Genomic DNA, 22139 nt, shown 5'->3' on the forward strand with positions numbered 1-22139 from the left:
GAATTCAGGTTCATGTTTTTACTTTTAAGATTTGCTTAAAGAAAATCTTTATTTTTCTTTTGTATGCCAGCTCTGTCTTTTCCCGGACTGCCACGGCCATTTGGCAAATAAATTAAGATAAAAACATTGAGCACTTAAAATAGTTTGGCTTATTTAAAGCTAATATACTTGCATGAGTCTTTTCTGAATGCGTCTCCTCTTGATTGATCGCCCTTATCGTTAGTTTCGACAAATGCTTGATCTAAATGACATCCAGCACGTTCGTCCGTTGAGGTCTATTTTCTACGCTTAATGTTTAAGAACATCACTGTAGCGTCCAAAATCATATAGAACTAAAACAGATAATTAACTTAAAATAATACAGTCGCTGAGGCACTAGTTAGCAGATCTTACGCAGGGCAATGATCCAGGTCCAGACAATCACTTTGATATTAACGAGTTCCCCAGTTTGCTTTTCGGGTCCAAATCTGAATTCATATGTTTACGTTTATTTGGTAAACTAGTTCTTTCTTTCCTGGTCGATGACGGCAACTAAACTTTTACTCAAGCACTTAAGGTTTTGCTTATTTGAAGCTAATGCCCTAGCCCTTAGCAAGTTCTTGTAGGATTGTTGCTGTTCTGAATTTGTATCCTACGATAATACTTTAATGGTCAGATCAAGTCTGAAATGTGACTTGCTTCACAGCAGCTCCATGTGTAACATCAACATGGACACATATCAAGACACAACACATGATAAACAAACATTGAGCATAACAGCACGATCACTGAGAGACAACATGCTCAAAGAGCCTTCAGCGTGCATTTGATTCAGCTCTGTGTTTACTGTGATCATCCTCAGAGCTGATTGTGCTCATTGTCACTTTGGATAAAAGTGTCAGCTATAAGTGTAATGAAATGTAATTATCCACGTTCACTGTGCGAGTGTGAGGCAGGGTGTTGTGTAAAATAAGCAGGCCTTCTCCAGATTAAACAAGAAAATAAACACGTGGCCTCGGGCTGCAGACTGATGACTCACCGTGTTACAGTAACAACAACTCTGAGAGCAGCAGGAGAAGCTCCGAGGCTTAAGTTTCTCAAATCATTCAACGCCAAGTTGCACCTGCAAGGCAGCGGAAAGCAGAAAGCAGAGAAATAGGAAACTCTCAGTTCTCTGTGTTTTTTTTGTTCCAGGAGTCGTGCATTATGTTCATATGCACGCTGAGTATAGCATGTTTTTAGGAAGCCTTGGATTATCCAAAGATAGAAAGATAGATAAACGGATGGATGGATTGATAGATTGATGGATTGATAGATAGATGGATATATGGATTGATAGATGGATAGATAGATAGATGGATGGATGGATGGATAGATAGGTTAATAGATGGATGGATAGATGGATAGATAGATAGATGGATTGATAGGTTAATAGATGGATGGATAGATGGATGGATGGATAGATGGATAGATGGATAGATAGATAGATAGATGGATGGATTGATAGGTGGATAGAAAGATTGATAGATAGATGGATGGATAGATGGATAGATAGATTGATAGATAGATAGATAGATGGATGGATTGATAGGTGGATAGAAAGATTGATAGATAGATGGATGGATAGATGGATAGATAGATTGATAGATAGATGGATGGATGGATGGATGGATAGATGGATAGATGGATAGATAGATAGATAGATGGATGGATTGATAGGTGGATAGAAAGATTGATAGATAGATGGATGGATAGATGGATAGATAGATTGATAGATAGATGGATGGATAGATAGGTGGATAGATAGATTGATAGATAGATAGATAGATGGATGGATGGATGGATGGATAGATGGATAGATAGATGGATGGATAGATAGGTGGATAGATAGATTGATAGATAGATAGATAGATGGATGGATGGATGGATGGATAGATGGATAGATAGATGGATGGATTGATAGGTTAATAGATGGATAGATAGATAGATAGATGGATGGATTGATAGGTGGATAGAAAGATTGATAGATAGATGGATGGATAGATAGATTGATAGATAGATAGATAGATGGATGGATGGATGGATGGATAGATGGATAGATAGATGGATGGATAGATAGGTTAATAGATGGATGGATTGATAGATAGATAGATAGATGGATAGATAGATAGATGGATGGATGGATAGATGGATGGATGGATGGATGGATTGATAGATGGATAGATAGATAGATGGATGGATAGATAGATGGATGGATATATAGGTTAATAGATGGATGGATAGATGGATAGAAAGATTGATAGATAGATGGATGGATTGATAGGTGGATAGATGGATGGATTGATAGATGGATAGATAGATTGATAGATAGATAGATGGATGGATAGATGGATGGACTGATAGATGGATAGATAGATGGATGGATAGATGGATAGATAGATAGATGGATGGATAGATGGATGGACTGATAGATGGATAGATAGATGGATGGATAGATGGATAGATAGATAGATGGATGGATAGATGGATGGACTGATAGATGGATAGATAGATAGATGAATAGATAGATAGATGGATGGATAGATGGATAGATAGATAGATGGATAGGTTAGCACTTTATTGATCCCAATTTGGGACACAAACAGTCCAAACTATTTCTGAAATAGAAATAAAATAGCATTAAAAAGTCAAACAAAATGTGGAAATGGATTAATTAATATTAAAGAAGGGTCTTCGTTGGATTCATTACATCATAATTATACATGAAACTTATATAGCGCTTTTCTAGGAACTCAAACACGCTTCTACATGTAGGAAGGGTCTGGTTTCTTCACCTGTCACTGGTGGGGGCTTTAGAGGAAGGTATCCTTTCATTTCTCCAACACAAGGAATGCATTTCTGAAACACGTAATTTATGTTTGTCGGTTGTATAACAGTGGTTTCATAACAAAAGAGACAAGTTAGAGAATGATAAGATTAAGGCAATACTCATTCAAATTCAATACAAAGTATAAATATCAGTGTATACATAAAATAGGTAATACAAGTCAGTAGCTTGTCAGAAACTAACAAGTGTTCTCATTAGCAGATGATCAGTATTTAACCGTTGTGCTTATATCCGTACAGATGAGTTCCTTCTCCTATTTAATGAACCACAGGCGTGTCTTTTGAGACGTCGTTGTTATGATATCGCCCTTAATTTAAGCTGTAGATTAAGTCAAAGATACACTTTATCCTAAATATCCACATATGAATCAGGAGAAAAAGACCACATTCATTAGAAGTGATTTTCTTGTCAGTAACCAGAGATGTGTGGGCAGCCTCCGAGCCTCAGGTCTTTATTTGTTGGCATGAAAGTGGACCGCAGATGAACTTATGACGCTGTGAATTTATTTTCTAGCTGCACAAACTCACTGACTTTAAACCTCGTCATTATAACTCGACATGGTTTTTAAAGATTTCATTCTGTGCTGTGTCTTTCAAAATGATGTGGATCAATGTAATGGTGGAGGAATGAGTCAGCATTTAGCCACTTCCTGTTCCCTCGTCTTCACTTCAATGTTTCTTGAACGTTTTTTTAGGTTACATGCCTGAAATAAAGTCTGTGGTTAACACAAGCTTAAAAGGTGTTAAAGTGTTGTAAGATATGTCGGTAAATAGCCGCTGGTGAAAGGAAAGAGGCGGTTGCTAACAACAGTCTAAATGAGAAGACTAAACATCGTCACGCCTAACATTAGCCGCCTTTAGCTTAGCGGTGGTGACATGAAGTCATGTGACCGCTTTTTACTTCTGCCGTTTGCATTTACTATTAACAACACACATAAAATGGTGTTAATATGTGGAGATGATCCTGCTGTAAGAGTCCTTAACGTGTGTTTGCCACAGAGATGATTTTCTGCAACTTATTAAAAAAGAACTGTTGCCTCCTTTTTGTCGAGGGACCTCTTTCGATGCGTAACCTCCATCTTTTTTGTCCTCCCAGCACCACTCTATGGGACCTCAATTTCTGGAAAGTACGTAAGCAGAAATGTCACAGTCTATCTGCTTTCAAATCCCAAAAGCACTCAAACCACAATATGAGTAAATAGCAATGCATCACAGACATTCTTTGAAAAACAGCTCGTCCCTCTGCTCCAAATCTCCTTTTTCTGCAAAATCATTTTTCTCTTCTTGCTACTTTCCCTCCAGCCTACAGCGATACTTTCCAACCTAAAGGTTACTCCAGTTTTATTGCTGCATTTTTCCTTCGTAGGAGGCGGCCTGACAGACAGACGTCTCTCCAGTTAGACATTTTTCGTTGGCGTGTTGGTGTTAATGGCCCATTCTTCTTTGTTTACTTTCTTCATGTTTTTGCAACAACACACGCACTTGCTCAAAGTAAACTGTCCAAACAATGAGTGGAGTTATTTAACTGACAAAGATTTTAAAAAGTATTATTTTATATATTCTGCCCTTGCTTATCTGATTCTATTTTGACATGTACATTGACTTGCAACATTCAGATTCAGAATACATGTAATGGAAACTTGTCTTTGGCTCTGGCAATAACACAACACTCTCACGGTACAACATACAATAAATGCACCTACAAACAGGGACATTGCATCTGAAGTGGCAGTTTGAATAGAGGTGCTTTGTTCTCCTACATTCAAATATCAGTTGTAGGTTGAAGTTGATTTTTGGACATATGCATTCTCACATACATCTCCTTCATGTGATGTCAAGGCAAGTTTATTTATACAGCACCTTTCAGCACACGGCAATTCAAAGTGCTTTACAAATTAAAATAAAAGACATTTAAGAATAAATACAGCAGAAACACATTATAAAATGGCATTTAAAAACAGGCATTAAAAAGCAAAGGGTATAGAATACATGAATAAAAGCCATACTGCAGTGTGGATATAAACAGCTGAATCAAATGCAGCGGCAAAAAGCTATGATTTTAGAGTTATATTTGCAGTCCATGTGTAAAAAGCTTTGGGCGACATGTTACTGACTCTAGTTGAGAATATATATATATATATATATATACTCACTGCTTCCTGCACTGTACCTTGCACAGATTGGATTGTACCAAAAGTACTTCAACTCTTGCCTGCACAAGCTCATCCTGACATGGAAATAAAAAAAATAGGCTCCTTTTGAGAGCAAACCACCTCATTTGTATGTCCTCCTCCACTGTAAGTTGGCCAGAGCTCTGGTTTCTCTGCCAGAAGCAGAACAGAGACTGATGCATCCCATCAACAAGAGCAAGAGCAAAGCCTCTCTGTAGACTGCTTCACTCCCAGGGACAAAGTGACACCGTATGCAATGAAATATATTGATAGTGATACAATAAAACTACTTTTGGATGAGGGGGAGGAGCATAGGAGGAGCTAGGCCAGGAGGGGCCGGATACCGTTAGCATAACAAATACTACGTTAGCAGCTAATGCTAGTGCTAGTTAGCTTGCTCGATTAGCACGTTGCATTAACTACAGAATCAGATATGTGATTGCTTTTAGGTTTTTTGATCCTAACCCCACTGTAGCCTAATCTACTTTAAATCAGGCAGTGCAAAGTCAAACTTGAAGATGTGCTGTAGCCTGTGTTCAGTTACACAGATTAAACAAGGCTGTCCCGCTTTATCGCTCTGTGTTTTAAATCAGGTTTTTCCAACCAGTTATAAAAACTGCTAAATCACTTAATGCCAAATAATTAAACCATTGCATGAAAAAAACAGGAAACTGCCTTCAGAAAGGGGAACAGTTATCACATGTGGAAACGAACCAACAGTCATTGTGACTGACAGGAAGTTGACAAATACTTCTACATGAAATGTGACCAGATATATGTCACTGGTTTTTGGAGCTGCTGTGGAAATCTACATGTATAAAAGTTAATACACATTTGATTGATCACTGGATTAAAGGTTATTTTAAGACGGTGTGCAGACTGTTGGTCTCTCCGACCCTGATCTGATTATTGTTGTTGCACGTTTGAGTCTGGCACCTTAAATATTCATATTCGTGCTGTCACTTTATGTCCACATTTTTGGGATACTTTACTCTCTGTAAGGACACAAGTCATTTTAACATTGTTATTCATTTATAACATTTTACACACCACACAAAAAAGTCATTATTAGTAAGTCATTTTTTAATGCAAAAATGGCAAAAAAAAGTAGTTTTTAGGCTTAAAATATTGAGATTTCCTGCTTTTCTCTACCCTATCTCATTATAAACTGGATATGTTTGGGATTTGAACTGAAAGAAAAAGCCATATAAATACATAATATTCTACTTTGCTGGATGGATATTGTTCACCATTTCTGTTTAGATCCAAACAATAAATCAGAAAATTAAAATATTTGTGAGTTGCTGCTTTAAATCTGGTTGCAACTTAGAGGCTGCTGCTATCACATTTGTTTTTACATTTGCAAAAGACAAGGCAGTACAAAATCAGAATCAGAATACCTTTATTAGTCCCTAAGAGGGGACATTTACATTGTTACAGCCAAAGACAGCTGCATGAAAAAGTATTAAAGATAAAAGAAGAAATTATAATCAAAAAAGTTACACATTTGACCAAAAACTCATCCTGTAACAGTTCTGAGGATTTAGCAGCCAGGTATATATTACAGTTTTTAACGGCATATATATATTGCACATAGTTGGTATTAAACAACAAGGTGTGTGTGTGTGTGTGTGTGTGTGTGTGTGTGTGTGTGTGTGTGTGTGTGTGTGTGTGTGTGTGTGTGTGTGTGTGTGTGTGTGTGTGTGTGTGTGTGTGTGTGTGTGTGTGTGTGTGTGTGTGTGTGTGTGTGTGTGTGTGTGTGTGTGTGTGTGTGTGTGTGTGTGTGTGTGTGTGTGTGTGTGTGTGTGTGTGTGTGTGCTAGGGGCCGTGGTGGTTATATAGTCTGACCGCTGAATGCAAACCAGACTTTCATTTTTATGTCTTTCCTTGAGATTTCATCAACGTATTGTTTTTTGGGGGCTCTCTGCAGCGCTGTCTGGTGACAAAGGGCCAGAGGAGAGAGAGGCAGCCCTCCCCCTCCTCCCCTGGGTGAGGGGAGCGGGCAGCGGGTGTTGGAGAGGTGTGGGGGGTTGAATGGGACCAGCTAGTGACCTCAGACAGAAGGAATGTCCCCGTTTGCTCAGTCTCTCCCCTAGCAGCACTGCACACAGTCATCAGGCCTTTGTGTTCACCTTCCAGACCCCGAACCAGAGCAGAGGCCACAGACGAGCACACAGCAACACCTCCCCAAACCTCTCAAAACCTCCACAAACCCTCCACAAACCTCCTAAACCTCTCAAACCCTCCACAAACCTCCTAAACCTCTCAAACCCTCCACAAACCTCCCAAAACCACCCCAAACCTCCCAAAAACTCCCAAAATCTCCCCAAACCTCCTCAAAATCTCCCCAAACCTCACAAAAACCTCACAAAACCTCCACAAAGAATAATCTTCAAAGCATGCAACTGTTTTTGCAGAAGCAAGTCAGGTTTAGAAAGAATGCACTGTTTTGGTAAAGCCTTCCTGTTGTTAAACCTGGTCCCTATTTCCTGCAATTAATCAAGAATTTGCCCAGTTTCTTTTTTTCAATGTACGATAAAAATAACGATTTCTTCATGATTTCAAAGTCGCACTGGGGTTGGTAATTGATCACTTTGTTGGTGAAGTACTGATGTGTCACAGGGTCTTTTTTTTCTCCAGAAGTCACCTTACCTCGGCCCCTTAAAGTGGAATAAGACAGAAGATCTGCAAGCCGTATTAAAAGCTCCCACTTGTGTGCCTAGAAAGGATCTGTTGGATTTTGAAGCTGCATTGTAAAATGACTTGGAGCTTTTAATAGATTTTGTTTTGATCCAGCACCTGCAATTGTTTTTTGTTCGTGCCTATCCTGCAACGAGTGTATCCTGAATATGATGCGGGACCCTGCAAAGTTTTGAAGTCAGTGTCTCTCTCTTAAGAGTTCTTCCTGCTGCATCCTGCTTTTCTCTTTGCTCCACGCTACCAAAATGCTAATTGCTCCTTAGTCTCAAAGTCTTAAAAGTCTCACCTATTGTGTGCCAGCATTCCTCGGCCGCTGCATCCATTTATGTGGGTGTTAATGTATTGGCGTTGTGACACGGTGTTTGTGCGTGAAATACAGCGATTGCATACATTTCAGCAGTGTGGGAGGGGGGGGGGGCATGTCTTTTTGGGACATCCATAAAATCAATGGTGGCTTCGGGGATGACAATTAAATCTGACTAATCCAGCAGATTTATGAGATCCCTGCGCTTGGTCTGCCAGGCTCGGTGAAGTCATCGCGCTGCCAGAGAGACACCGCTGCTGCTAAATGAATTTGAATGGGAGAGCTGCGAGGGGTGCATGGCGGGGGGGCTGCAGCAGAATTTCCTTTTTAGATTGGATTCAGACTTGGATTCTGATGAATGAAGGCTCACCCGGAGGAATTCAGCCCTCATGCTCAGAGCTAGAAGCTACTCCCGCTGTGGTGTGTTGCTGTGAGGCGTAGCACTGCAACTACTGAGTGTTTTCATGACATTTCAGACCACCAAAGAGAAGCAGAAGTTGCCAAAAAAATCATGGTGGAACGTTGAGAAATGCCAATAGTAGTTAATACACACAATTCACACAATATCTGTTCTTTTTGTATTATTACTGCACATATTTTATTCCATTCGATAACATTGTAAATACTGGCATATTTTATTTGACTATATTTTCTTATAATAGTTCTGTATAGCACTGCAACTACTGATTGTTTCACGACATTTCAGACCACCAAAGTGAAGCAGAAGTTGCCAAAAAAAGCATTTATTTGACATGATGTGGAACGATGAGAAAGGCCAATAGTAGTTAATTCCCACAATACCTGTTTTTTTTTGTATTATTACTGCACATATTTTATTCCATTCGATCACATTGTAAATGCTGGCGTATACTACTGATTGTTTCACGACATTTCAGACCACCGAAGTGAAGCAGAAGTTGCCAAAAAAAGCATTTATTTGACATGATGCGGAACGATCAAACGTTTGGTGTTGTGTCTTCCTGGTGATCGAATTGAAATGGAGTTGTCGGTGTCTATCTGGTGTTAATGTGTGCGTCAGAGTGAGGGACATCCTCCCTGCAGCCTGCTATTGTTGCTCTGCTTGTGCACGGTGCACAATGGTGGGGAAGGGGAGAGGAGAGATACTTTGGGGGGGGGAGGTTTGGAAGGCAGCCTGCTGTATTGATTGTGTATGGGCTGTGAATGGATTCCTGTTGGGATCAATGGTGATTAAGCGACAGGATGTTGCATTGGACAGTGAAGCCATCTGCTCCACACCGACCTGCTGCTGTGGTGAAGTAGAGGGGGTTAGAGAGAGGGATACAGTATGTGTTTTCACTGAGAGTCAGAAGTGGAGTTTTCGGTTTGCTTTGTGTGACATGTATCCCTCTGAGTTTGCCTTTCATATCCTTCAAAGCCTCCACTCAGGAAGTCTTACTCTTAATCAATCTGCACGATGTTCGGTGTCACAGCAACTAGGCTTTGGATCAACATTCTAATCTGAATAAAATCACTCAAAAATGCGAGTTTCATTCAAAGTATATTCATAGATTCTTTTGAGATTTAAGAATGAATATCTGAATGTTTTAGTCATATTTTATAACGGCCTCAGTCTGATAAATGAGAATTTAAGAAATCTTAAAGAAATTGATGAATCGGATTAAATTAAGTATTTTTTAACTTAACCTTCTTTAGTGAACATAACGTATCTGTTCCAATAAAACAGGTGCTACACAAGTTGTTTTTGGGGTTAAACTCCAACAAAAATAAAGATTTCTTATGATAGAAACATTTAGTCACAAACTTCCTGATAGTGGAAAAACTGCGTCTACATTTCATCATAAATTCCCTTCAAAGTTTCATTAAAAAATACTTTAAAGTCCTAAATGCAACTGTTCTTACGTGTTATGAAACCTGTTGTGTTTCGGCTGCAACACAGTATGTCTCAAACCTTCTTGAATAAGTAGATTTGACTTTGTTGTCTTTCCCTTTCAGGTCGGAGGCTTCGAGGGAAAGCTTTCTACAACGTCAACGGGAAGGTGTACTGTGAGGAAGATTTCCTGGTAAGTGTTCCTGGTTATTGATTTGCTGTTCGTGTTGGGGGGGCCAGGGGGTTTAAGGATCAGGGTTTCAGGCTGCGTCCCTCCAGAGGAAACGGACATAATGGCAGCTATAATTAGGACTTTAGCACCACCCCTCCAATTCACACTAATTTCCCCAAAATGTCCCCAAGGAGCTCAATTACCCCTCAAGCTGCCCGGCTCTTACAGGACGACAGCTGGAGGTCCGTCTGCTGCTGTTTACAGTGCTCTCATGGTGCCTTCAGGAGCTGTGGGAAATAAAGATTATCGTACGATGTATGGACACGACCTCAAACATTTTCACGTATTTTAATTACTTATCTTTCACAGCTCAGGTGTGGGAAGAACTTTCTTCTGAATAAGAGAGGAGTGTTGTTAAGTACTGTGTATCTAAGTTATATTATATTTTAAAACAATATTTATTAAAGTGCCATTTATACAAACAAATCTACGAAAAGAATTCAAGGCAAATGTGTCTTTAAAAGAGTGTGCTAGCATTATTATGCTATCATATTATTGATAGATTAGTGGCATCAAAGTGTCTCAAAACCATAATTATATCTATTTCTGGGATTGATTTATGAACTCAATTACTGATGCAAGTAACACAGATGATATGTTGGCTACTGCAGCCGTATGTGATGCTGTTATCAGGACATTGGAATATAATGTGACAGAGATTGATGTCCAAACATGGAGGAAGTAGCATAACGAGCTTCATCATCCAAACAACATCACCACGTTGTCGATACTTCCTGTTTCTCAGCAGCTTCCCCTCACATTTGAACCTGTTGGGGAAGTACTCTTCCTGTTGTTGCATCATCAGTGATTATCTGATGCTGGAGCTCAGATGACGGGATGAGACTAATCTTCTTCCTCCGCTGCGATGAAGCTAAGACTCGACTAGTCTGGCCTGTCCTCTGGGGGGGGGTTGGTATTTAGGGGTGGGGGGTGGCGGCAGATGGTAGATTTGCCCATCACCACCTCCACCTGGTAGCCTTGTTCATCCACTTGCCCCCAAGTCATCAGGTCACGACCCTGAAGGCTTCTGATCTGCAGATGGTCACCTTCATTTAGACTTCCTGCACTCAGGGTTCAAAGGTCACCTATTGTGCAACATCCACTTCTTCATGTCTCTTCTACATCGACATGTGTCCCCTCTTCTTCATGTCTCTTCTACATCAACATGTGTCCCCTCTTCTTCATGTCTCTTCTACATCAACATGTGTCCCCTCTTCTTCATGTCTCTTCTACATCAACATGTGTCCCCTCTTCTTCATGTCTCTTCTACATCAACATGTGTCCCCTCTTCTTCATGTCTCTTCTACATCAACATGTGTCCCCTCTTCTTCATGTCTCTTCTACATCAACATGTGTCCCCTCTTCCTCATGTCTCTTCTACATCAACATGTGTCCCCTCTTCTTCATGTCTCTTCTACATCAACATGTGTCCCCTCTTCTTCATGTCTCTTCTACATCAACATGTGTCCCCTCTTCTTCATGCCTCTTCTACATCAACATGTGTCCCCTCTTCTCCATGTCTCTTCTACATCAACATGTGTCCCCTCTTCTTCATGTCTCTTCTACATCAACATGTGTCCCCTCTGTGGAAAGAGACTCTGAAAGTTTCAGGAACAAAGATTCTCTCTCTTTTTGATCCATTTCTATAAAAACCTGTCTGAAAATGAGCTGATCAGATTTTGGCCACTTTATGATGTCATAACGATGTTTTGTCTTGTGTAGCCATTAGCCAATCACCAACTAAGGTACCCCCCCCCCCCCCCCCCCCACCTTATCACCAGAGTCTCCTCCTAGAGCACCATTGAGTTCTTTTTAACCAAATCTCTCTCAGAGGGGCGTGGGGAGGGGCTCCTTATTTTCATCTAAAGTAACAGACAGAGAATCAGCACTTTGGAAACAGGGCTGAAACAGAGGGGATTATGGGTAATGCTGCAATGATCTGTTTGGAGCCAAACACTTCAGAGACATGTTCTGTATATATCTGAGACCTGTAACATATTGATGAAAAACAGTATAATAGGGGAACTTTAAGAGAAATTGATGATTTAGATATACATCGCTCACCCCGAGTCACCTTGAAGTTGTGAGTTAAGAGATAACTCGTTGAACGATCAATCCAAAAATGTACAGAAAAGTCTAAATTGGAGTAAAACGTTATCCATGCCCGAGCTGACATGTGTCCTACAACCTGTCTGTATGGAATATGATGGAGGACTCATCATAGGTTTTGAAACATGCGATGCTGAGAGACAGAAGATCCTGAAAGAAATCCTGTTCGTGTTGATGTGAAGAGCGCAGCAGCACCCTCTATAGATCAGCCCTGCCCTGAAACAAGCTCGTGCATCAGGGGGCAAACTGCCAGCATATACACGCATTGAAATATGCCTAAAAGTTCACTACCTGCTGAAGATAATAATAATAATAATAATTCCTCTGTCTTTTCTTTCAGTACTCTGGTTTCCAGCAGACGGCGGATAAGTGTTTTGTGTGCGGTCACCTCATCATGGAGATGGTAAGAGTTCACCAGACAGGAAGTGTAAAGAAGAGACTCAATATTTCCAATTGTCCCATCTTCTTCAGGCACTCTCTTGTTTATGATAAGCAAAGTTACTAGGATACTCAGTGTTTTGTATTTAATAATGATGTGTTCTTTATTTATTAAACATTCAATACCTGACTAGGTCTAGAATCAGTGGGCGGAACCTCCAGAATTTAGTCACTGTACTCAGAAGATTATTTTTGTGGGGACTTCCCGCCTTCATATAGTTTTCCTCTTCCCTTCTTGTGAATGCTCCACGTGAGAGGAGTCAGTGTGAGGGAAACAACTATTTAATAACGACTGATTTGTTGTATATCTGTTGTCAGTCAGTGAATAAACGGAGATAGCCTCAACGAAACAAAACACAACGCAGACACTGCGAATCAACACCGGTTACACACGTCTTACCGTTATCTTGTGTGTTTTTTCTTATGGTGTGTGTAGATCCTGCAGGCGCTGGGAAAGTCGTACCATCCGGGTTGTTTCCGCTGTGTGGTTTGTAAAGAGGGTTTAGACGGAGTGCCGTTCACCGTGGACGTTGAGAACAACATCTACTGTGTCAAAGACTACCACACGTAAGAGGACACACATATATTTACTGTATCACTGAATATGTTCAGTCAGCAGTTTAACACAAAATGTATGATTCTCAACCTACTTTTTTAAGCTAGTGTTAACCTGTGTGAAATAAGGTGTCTTCACTTTATAGATATATATATTTTTGTCTCTTTTACGACAGGGTATTTGCTCCCAAGTGTGCCTCCTGCAACCAGCCCATCCTCCCAGCACAGGTAAGGAACCGTTTACACTAAACATCATTTCATTCAGCACGGACACCTTATGAGACTTTTCGGTCATTGTCAACAAAAGCCCCAGATCCGAGGACATTTCGCTCGTCAACATCAGTATTTGTGTATTTTCAAAAACGCGATCTGTGCCGATTAAGCCCCCTGTCACACTGTCCCGAAATTGACACCCGATGGACACACGAATATGGAATTGTGAATTTCGCACCAAGATGGCCCCGAACCACACACGAAGGCAACAGTTACATTACATTTAAGACACACAACTGCAACGAAAGTAACACAAACGATTATGTTAAAGTATTATGATACTGTACTGATATTTTCCGACTTTGTTCTTTACTTTCTCCGTCTTTATATGTAGAAGATATTAAGTTTTCTCCGTCATGTTGTTTCCATAGCAACAACAACTTCCTCGCCTTCAAAATAATATATTATATCCTTTTTAGTTTCACAGAACACAAATTGGGTTATTTACATAATATGTTTACATGATTTTGTTGTGCAATAAAACAACCAGATGGACACACATAAAGGAAATTTTCCAATTCGGCTCTGATCGTAGCAACATCGGGACATTCGTGAGGGCATCTTAAGCCATCTTTGGCATACCAAAGATTTTGCCACCGCTCCCGAAGTTGCTGCCGGAGCCTGAGAAATTCCACCGGCGGTCATGCGATCGCTTAAGATGCCCTCACGAATGGCCCGATGTTGCTACGATCAGAGCCGAATTTGAACATTTCCTTAATCGTGTGTCCATCGTGTGTCAATTTCGGGACAGTGTGACGGGGGCTTTATGGATATCCAGGAGGTTAAATAGCTTGACAAGCGCAATTTTAAAAAAAAAAAAAAAAAAAAAAAAAAAAAATTGAACTCTCTCTAAGCTGTACAAACAATGATTGCTGCCCGCGTCTCCCCAACCATTCTTTTCTGAGTATTAGTTTCTCCTTCTTCCTTTTTATTTTTTCTGCAAAATGGCGCCCAACTTTGATTGGTAGCTTCTTATGGACATGGTTTTTAAGGGAAGAACTTGTGTTTAGCGGTGGTCTTTTCCCATACTTTTTTCTGCGCGTGTTTGACTTAGTTTAGAGACCAGACCGAAATGTAGACCCCTGATACCCTGAGCAAACTACCAGGCTCACATTCGTTGGAGAACATGTAAAGAAATACATAGTTGAAGTGTCTAACGGAACAGCCAAATCTGAACAAATAACTTGGTACAGCCCTAATGTTTACCTTAAATCCATGTGCATATTCAGAGCATTTATTGGTGTAAACCTGCTTTTGTTGGACCATAACTTACTGTAAGTCTCTATGAATGTCTGATAAATGTAATATAATCACTATAATGAGACACCTGACTGAGTGTGTTTGTGCTGACAGGGCTCCGAGGAAACCATTCGAGTCGTTTCTATGGACAAGGACTACCATGTGGATTGTTACCACTGTGAGGTGAGAGGCTCCCTACCACACACACACACACACACACACACACACACACACACACACACACACACACACACACACACACACACACACACACACACACACACACATACACATACACATACACATACACATACACATACACATACACACACACACACAGCCACACACACAGCCACACACAGCCACACAGCCACACACAGGGGGGTATGAGTAAGAGCAGTCTAGCACGAATGAGTTCAGACTACAGGCAATTCCTTATCGCTGTGTGTGATTCAACATTTCAGGCTGTTGTGAATAGCACAGAAAATATTTACATGCTCACACACACACACACACACACACACACACACACACACACACACGTGCTTTCACATGCACATTAGACCCAATGAACCTGAGTAAAATCTACTAATCGTGGGACGAGACCAGACTGTTTTTCTCCAGCATGCATGAATCACCGCTGCAGACACTCTGAATGAATGAGACACACACACACACACACACACACACACACACACACACACACACACACACACACACACACACACACACACACACACACACACACACACACACACACACACACACACGCACACACACAGTTACCAACCCAAGGTTACAGATCAACATTGTGACTCATTGACGAAGCACATTCCTGCGCTGAGCTCTGAACCCAGCTGGGGACTTGTTGCTCAGACTGAACTGAACCCGTCAGTCAGATGCTCCTCAGTGACAGATCAACATCTCACGCCACACTTCAGTGATTCTGCATTTCTGTGTTCTGAATCATAAATACTGAATTGGGAGATGTCTGTCCTCAATATCAGAGGGAGACAGACAGTTTTCTCTGAATGCCTGACAGTTCACTTCATAGAAATGCATCAGATCATTATGTAAGCAGTGGGTAATGATTTAGAGATGTGAAGGGCGGGGGGGCTCATGGACAGAGGAAGGGTAAAGTCCAGAGCTGAATCATCCAGAAGAATTCATATTCATCACACACACATTTTTACGTTGCTTATCCAAGTCTGAGGAAGGCCAGTTTATGACACCCTTCAGTTCACGGTCTCCTCCACAGGTTCACTGTATTTATTCATCATGCATTTGTCAATACAGATATTTAAAAAAAATAAAAAAAAGTGTGTTTAATCAGCGATTTTCTCAGAAATTCCTCTGGACATTTGAACTCTCTAAGCGTGCGTTCAAACCAAACATTATGTGTGTTTTAATAGTACTCTGGTGCACTTTGTTTGAGCAGTTGAAGACTAAGTAGTTATACTCTGGTGTGGAAATGGAAATGGAAGATTTAAATTGTGTGGACCAAAACAAACAACATCTTGCTCGTTCTTATTGCGATGCCTAGCGTATAATATCCAAGTAATGCAAAACGACTTAGTAGCTGCTAGGCCAACATCTTCCATTATCGATTTCAAGGTAGGTGTTATTTAAAGTGGACCTATCATGCTATATTTGAATAATATAGTGTAGGACCATACCTATATGAGGCATATTTATACTTTTTATTTTTCAAAATAACAAACAGATCATGCATTTTAGCCATTCCTCATTTCGCTCAATTGAACACTGTCTTTGCATGGGCTGATTCTGTGAGAACAGCACCATCTACAGGCCTGGCATATGTACTACAGCGTCTCCAGCACTTTCCAATGGTAATGTCCGTGGCTGTCTCCTCCTGATTGGTGGAGTTGGCCCAATAGCCGTAGCGCCACTTCTGTGATGTCATAGAAGTGTTCAAATCTGGATCAGTCTGTATCAGATCCGTTGCAGCCCCTTTTTAAGAGATTTGGGTATGGAGGGAAATAGAGAGGGTTGTGTTTTCTGACACTTGGTGAGTTCCCTGGAACACCGGGGACACATGTTCATATAGAAGACGTACAAAAGTGCATTCTGCATGATAGGTCATATGTGTATATCAAGGCTGTGCTGTCTCAACGCAATACATCATTACAATGGTATGACACTTGTATGACAAGTACCTGTTTTCACACACTGCCAAAAACAGCAAGCCTCCCAAATATAAAAGGTACCCCTTGTGCATTAACAAAGCCCACACTCATCTGTGTTTAGTGACTGATTGTGTTTCTCTCTTCCTCCCTCCTCTCAGGACTGCGGTCTGCAGCTGAACGACGAGGAGGGGCACCGCTGCTACCCTCTTGAAACCCACCTGCTGTGCCACGGCTGCCACATCCACCGGCTGCAGGCCCCTCCCCCGGCCCACCAGCCCCCCCCCAGCTACCCGCTGCACGTCACCGAGCTGTGAGGGGGGAGGAAGGGGGAGGAGGACCGAGACCCCAGGTGATCCCAAACTGAGACCCCGTACTGCCTCCCAGGTGATCCGACACTACAGGAACCGGCAGATCCAGGGACGCCTCAGTGTGTCCGCCTGAGCTTCTGTCCTCCTGTCACATGACGGGCTGGGAAAAAAGGGTCTCCCCCTCTATTTTCCTCCCCCTTCCCCTTTGGGTGCCTAACCCTAAAACTTGCCGGCTCACCCAGAGACCCCCGGTCACCCCCCCCCCCCTCCCCAAAACATTAATCAAAAGGGATTGGACGCAAAACTTGTCTCTCCCTTCCAATGTTTTTTATTCCGGGTGGCCACATTCTCGTTCTGGAGGACAGGAAGGACCCCAGGGTGGGTTTGGGATTGGGATTGCTGTGCCTTCAGTGCAGCCCCCCCCCCCCCTCCCCACACACTGACATGGAGTCCTGCTACTGGTTTATGCAAAGGACAAAAATCAGTCACGATACAGGGCCGCGAGAAAAAGTCTGAACGCCCCGAAACACCAGACGTAGCCCCGGAGGGACGACTGACATTCCACGTAGACCTCGAGAGATTCACAAGCAGTGTCTTAATTAATGATTATATTATGACGGCAAGAGAAACGTTTTAGATGCACATAGAATGTCTTTTATATATGAATATATATTTTGCAGATGTTTTCCACATAAGATCGTAGATGTAGATTCTCATCTTTCTTTCTGTTGCTGATTCAGATCCAGAAGTCTGAGGGTTTCTGGGTCTCTTGTTTCATTCCTCCCGCAGGAAACAACACCTCCTCATGTCTGTCAGCGGGTTTACAGACTCATTGGTTTTAGGAGCAGACGTGGCACAAAAATAATTTGCCTTTTTAATTATTTTTATTCCACTTTGAGTACCAAATATTTAGTTTCGGCGACATATTTGTTGTTTTGGACTGCATATCCCATCTCTTTAAAGACTATACACCACTTTAACAGACTTAAATTGAGACATGTGTGCATATCCTAAAGTCCCAGATACTAAAAAGTGAATTCAAACGGATTATTCTGACTATTTAACTGGACAGATGTTTATCAATCTGTACATGTTATATTACAATTGATACCATTACTCAGTAAGTTTTCTACATAGAGTCCCACCTGGTTAGCATCTCCTTCACACAGACCCAAATCAAACAATATGTTTTTACTTATTCTCACACACTAAAAGGGAACAATGCATTTACTTATCATTAGACTTTTTTTTCAGATTTGCTCATTCTGACCTCCTCTCAAGGTCAGCCACTTTTTTGCCAAGTTATCACACAGAGCTGTAAGATTAAGATTTAAGCTTAATCTTAAAATCTGAGAGCTTAAGTAGAAATGGGTCTTTAAATGCGGAGATTTAGGGCCTGTGGTGGCGGAGCACGAAAGCACACTTATGAGACGAATAGGCAACATGTATGAAGATCTGAACTTAGAAATACTACATATTCTCTATTTATACTTTTAGAATATGCAGCATTTTGCAATCCTACTGTCAAAAGATTCAGCTCTTTTGGTAATAAAGCGGTCCATGCAGTACTCAAAGAGGAATACAAATACTTTAATGATTCTTTTGCAAATCCCTTTTGCTCCAGGTGTGTTCAGGACACTGCCTCCTGGTTTGTTTTTCCAGACACTGTTTTTTTTGTCATATGAACACTGAGACGAGGAACCTCCACTTGTCCACATGCCTTAAGACTGTGTGTGTGTGTGTGTGTGTGTGTGTGTGTGTGTGTGTGTGTGTGTGTGTGTGTGTGTGTGTGTGTGTGTGTGTGTGTGTGTGTGTGTGTGTGTGTGTGTGTGTGTGTGTGTGTGTGTGTGTGTGTGTGTGTGTGTGTGTGTGTGTGTGTGTGTGTGTGTGTGTGTGTGTGTGTGTGTGTGTGTGTGAAACTACATGAGACAAAACACTTGAAACCCTGAGCTAGGACTGGGCAGTATATAAAGATGATCAATATTGTAATATATAGTTCTTAGATTGGATGGATAACGTGATAACTTCCCTATGGTTTGTATTTTTCCATTATTCAGTCATTATGTCCACATTACTGTTGATTACATTCGAAAATATCATTTCATAAATATTTGTTCTGGAAGCCCTAATAGTCAACTCTACAAAAGTATCTCTATATTGTTATCAAAGTATTTGGTAGGGCACGCAAGTGTGTTTCTCTTCCATATTTCAACAACAAGGCAATTCAAAGTGCTGAGCAATAATTAGTGAAAGCATTAAGACCAAGTGCAAGTCTTAATAGAGTCAAGAAAACAAGCTTAAAAACAACAAGACAGGCCTACTAACATTAACGAAAGTTACAGTAAGATATAAACTGTTATTATTCTGTCTAAAATATTATCGATTTAGATTTTTCTTTATATTGCCCAATCCTACTCTGAGCTACGTGGTGCTGGGAATAAAACTGTCTCATCCCTCTCTACTCATAACTGCCATCAGAGAGTTTCTATATATATGTGATTTTTGAATTGGCTCCAACGGTTAATTCCTCTGGAATGAATAGTGAAGCAATTAATGTCAGATTCAAGACATTTGAGGAAAACTATTATTCTCTCACTTAAATTGAACAAGTCTTATGCAGATAAACCCCACCTGCTCGTTTCATATATGTGCAAAAGTCTTAAGTGTGCGTGTACAGTACGAGTGTGTTTGTATGAGTGTATGAGTGTGAGTGTGTGTGTGTGTTGTGGCAGGCCATTGCACACACACACTCACAGTGCTTGCAGCATCCCACACATGACCTTCTCCCAGATGTTTGTGTGTCATTCTCCGTGTTTGTTTGAACTTTACACCGTGTTGTGTCTCAGTAGCTGGTGCGTTTATGATCCTCTGACAGCCACCGACTGGGATTCACACCATCACCAGATATCAAAAGCAAACACTGGCTCTTAATTATTATTATTATTATTATTATTATTATGACTGTACACGCAGGTCTGAATAAATACTACTGAATGTGTGAAAAGCAGAGGCTGAAGGCAGGAAGTTATTTCTAGTGAGATCCATACGAATGTAATAATGATTAGTGTTGTATATTTGTAAAAGCAGGAAAGAAAAAATGACTGCATATGTGAGACATTCCCTTTTTATTAACCTCAATTTTGTATAAGGGTCAAGTAACGTGTGCTATACTTGAAGAACGAGGCATTCTTTCTGCACAATATCAACCCCGAGGAAAACGTAACAAGATCAGAGTGTAAACCCTTTAATTCTTAAAAGTACTACTTGTGTTTGTTTTGCATAGCACACAGCTAGTCACCCTGTACATAAAGAGGCTAGTTGTTTATTTTTCTGTCAAACGTCACTTGGAAAAGATTCTTCTCCTGCTGTAGTTCCAACAAGCACATCTGTCACATCTTCTGTATTGCTTTTTGTTTTACCTAGATGGTTCATAAAAAAAAAGGAAACTAGATCTATTTATCTAAACATGGAAAAAGTCTAAAGTTATTTAATGTATTAAAAATCGGGACGTATCATTTAACTGTAGATGACATAATCTGCTTTTTCAATAAAGTGGTTTTGTAGCTAACTGCAAAAATAATGTCTGTTTTCTTCTCTTTTGTTTACTTTTAATAAGTTTCTAGTACATCAAAAGTATTGTTTTTTTTATAGTGTATGAAATACTTTACCTACTTTCACCCAATGTCAAGGTTTTAGCATAACGACGTTGTTTCACATTCATTTATTTGGCCCTCCACGTTCAATACTGTCACTCAAAATTTACATATGTTGTTTTTCCAGATATCAAACTAGAACGGCAACGATAACAATTTCTTATTTAAACTATAATTGGGATTTGAAATCTATAATAACAGACAGATTTGTATCAATTACATATTATGAAACTGAAAAAACTGTGCCATAAATATTAAGGCTGAACGATTAATCAAACATTTTTTGTTCTTGTGTGTCAGTAATCCACACCTATCAGAAGTGCTGTGCTCCACATGTACCACTTACCAGCCATTGTTAGCCAATCAGAAGTGGACCATGATAGAAGGTGATAGACAGATTGATCCAATCACCTGCCAAGTATCTTTGAAAGTGCCTGCCCTTTCCAAATGGCTTCCAATGGAGCTTTCCTAGATGGTTCGGTGAAACAAACTGGTTCGGTGAAACAAACCATCTGAGTCAGGTTAGTAATGATCCATCACATGTTTCTATTACAGGGTGAATCTTAAACTGAAGCTTGACTTTAAAGCAACCCAACGGAAGTTTCATGTAAGTTTAGTTCTTTCACTCGTAGCTCGGGCTGCGGGGGTGCTAGAGACGAGAGCATGTTGATGCGACCTTCGTAGCCGGAGATATGGCCGCATTTTACAATAAACTTCCGTTGGGTCGCTTAAAAACAAATATTGCAAATTGAATCACAATATCTGTCAGAAAAATCGCAATTAGATTATTTCCCCAAATCGTGCAGCCCTAATAAATATTAATTTTCTACATTATGTTTGCAGTAAAGCACATCCATTGAAACACATGATCTTTAAACAGTATTTGAGGACAAAAAGCAGCAATGTATCAAATATTTTACAGATATTTCCAGTCCTCATTCGCTGAAAAAACGCACACTTTATAATCCCCTAACATCCCTGTTTCCGTTGTTTTGAGCTTCCTGCAGTGTTTTGCTCTTGCAGCGTTTTGTTGATCCAATAGTGGTCGTAATACATGATAAGTAAGCATTGAAACTTGTGCTGCGTTAGGAGTTTCAAACACTGAAACTGAGCCAAAGCAATCATAACATAATGTCAAAGTTTAATGGTTGGGAGAGGAATGTGCAACAACCAGAGTGAGTGGTTTTCCCACAAGCTGCTTTCTAAATGTTTGGGATGTTGTCTTTCTGCGCCATAGCTTTTCTTTAAAGTCATATCTCATCTCTTCTACTTGCTTGAATCACACGTATATATTCT

At 40.5% G+C, this 22139-nt stretch overlaps 1 protein-coding gene across 1 annotated transcript in view; it reads left to right on the forward strand.

Annotated features, from left to right (window-relative positions):
* Positions 1–20770, forward strand: part of wtip (WT1 interacting protein) — a 38893-nt gene extending 18123 nt beyond the window's left edge. The window contains exons 4-9 of the mRNA XM_079663775.1: positions 10015–10082; positions 12571–12633; positions 13105–13235; positions 13400–13451; positions 14850–14918; positions 17041–20770. Of these exons, the coding sequence (XP_079519901.1) occupies positions 10015–10082; positions 12571–12633; positions 13105–13235; positions 13400–13451; positions 14850–14918; positions 17041–17196 (539 nt within the window). The 3' untranslated portion in view covers positions 17197–20770. The remainder of the gene's footprint in view (positions 1–10014; positions 10083–12570; positions 12634–13104; positions 13236–13399; positions 13452–14849; positions 14919–17040) is intronic.
* Positions 20771–22139: the final 1369 nt, after the last annotated feature.

Source organism: Notothenia rossii (genome assembly GCF_949606895.1).
Source record: "Notothenia rossii genome assembly, chromosome: 2".
Lineage (NCBI taxonomy): Eukaryota > Metazoa > Chordata > Actinopteri > Perciformes > Nototheniidae > Notothenia > Notothenia rossii.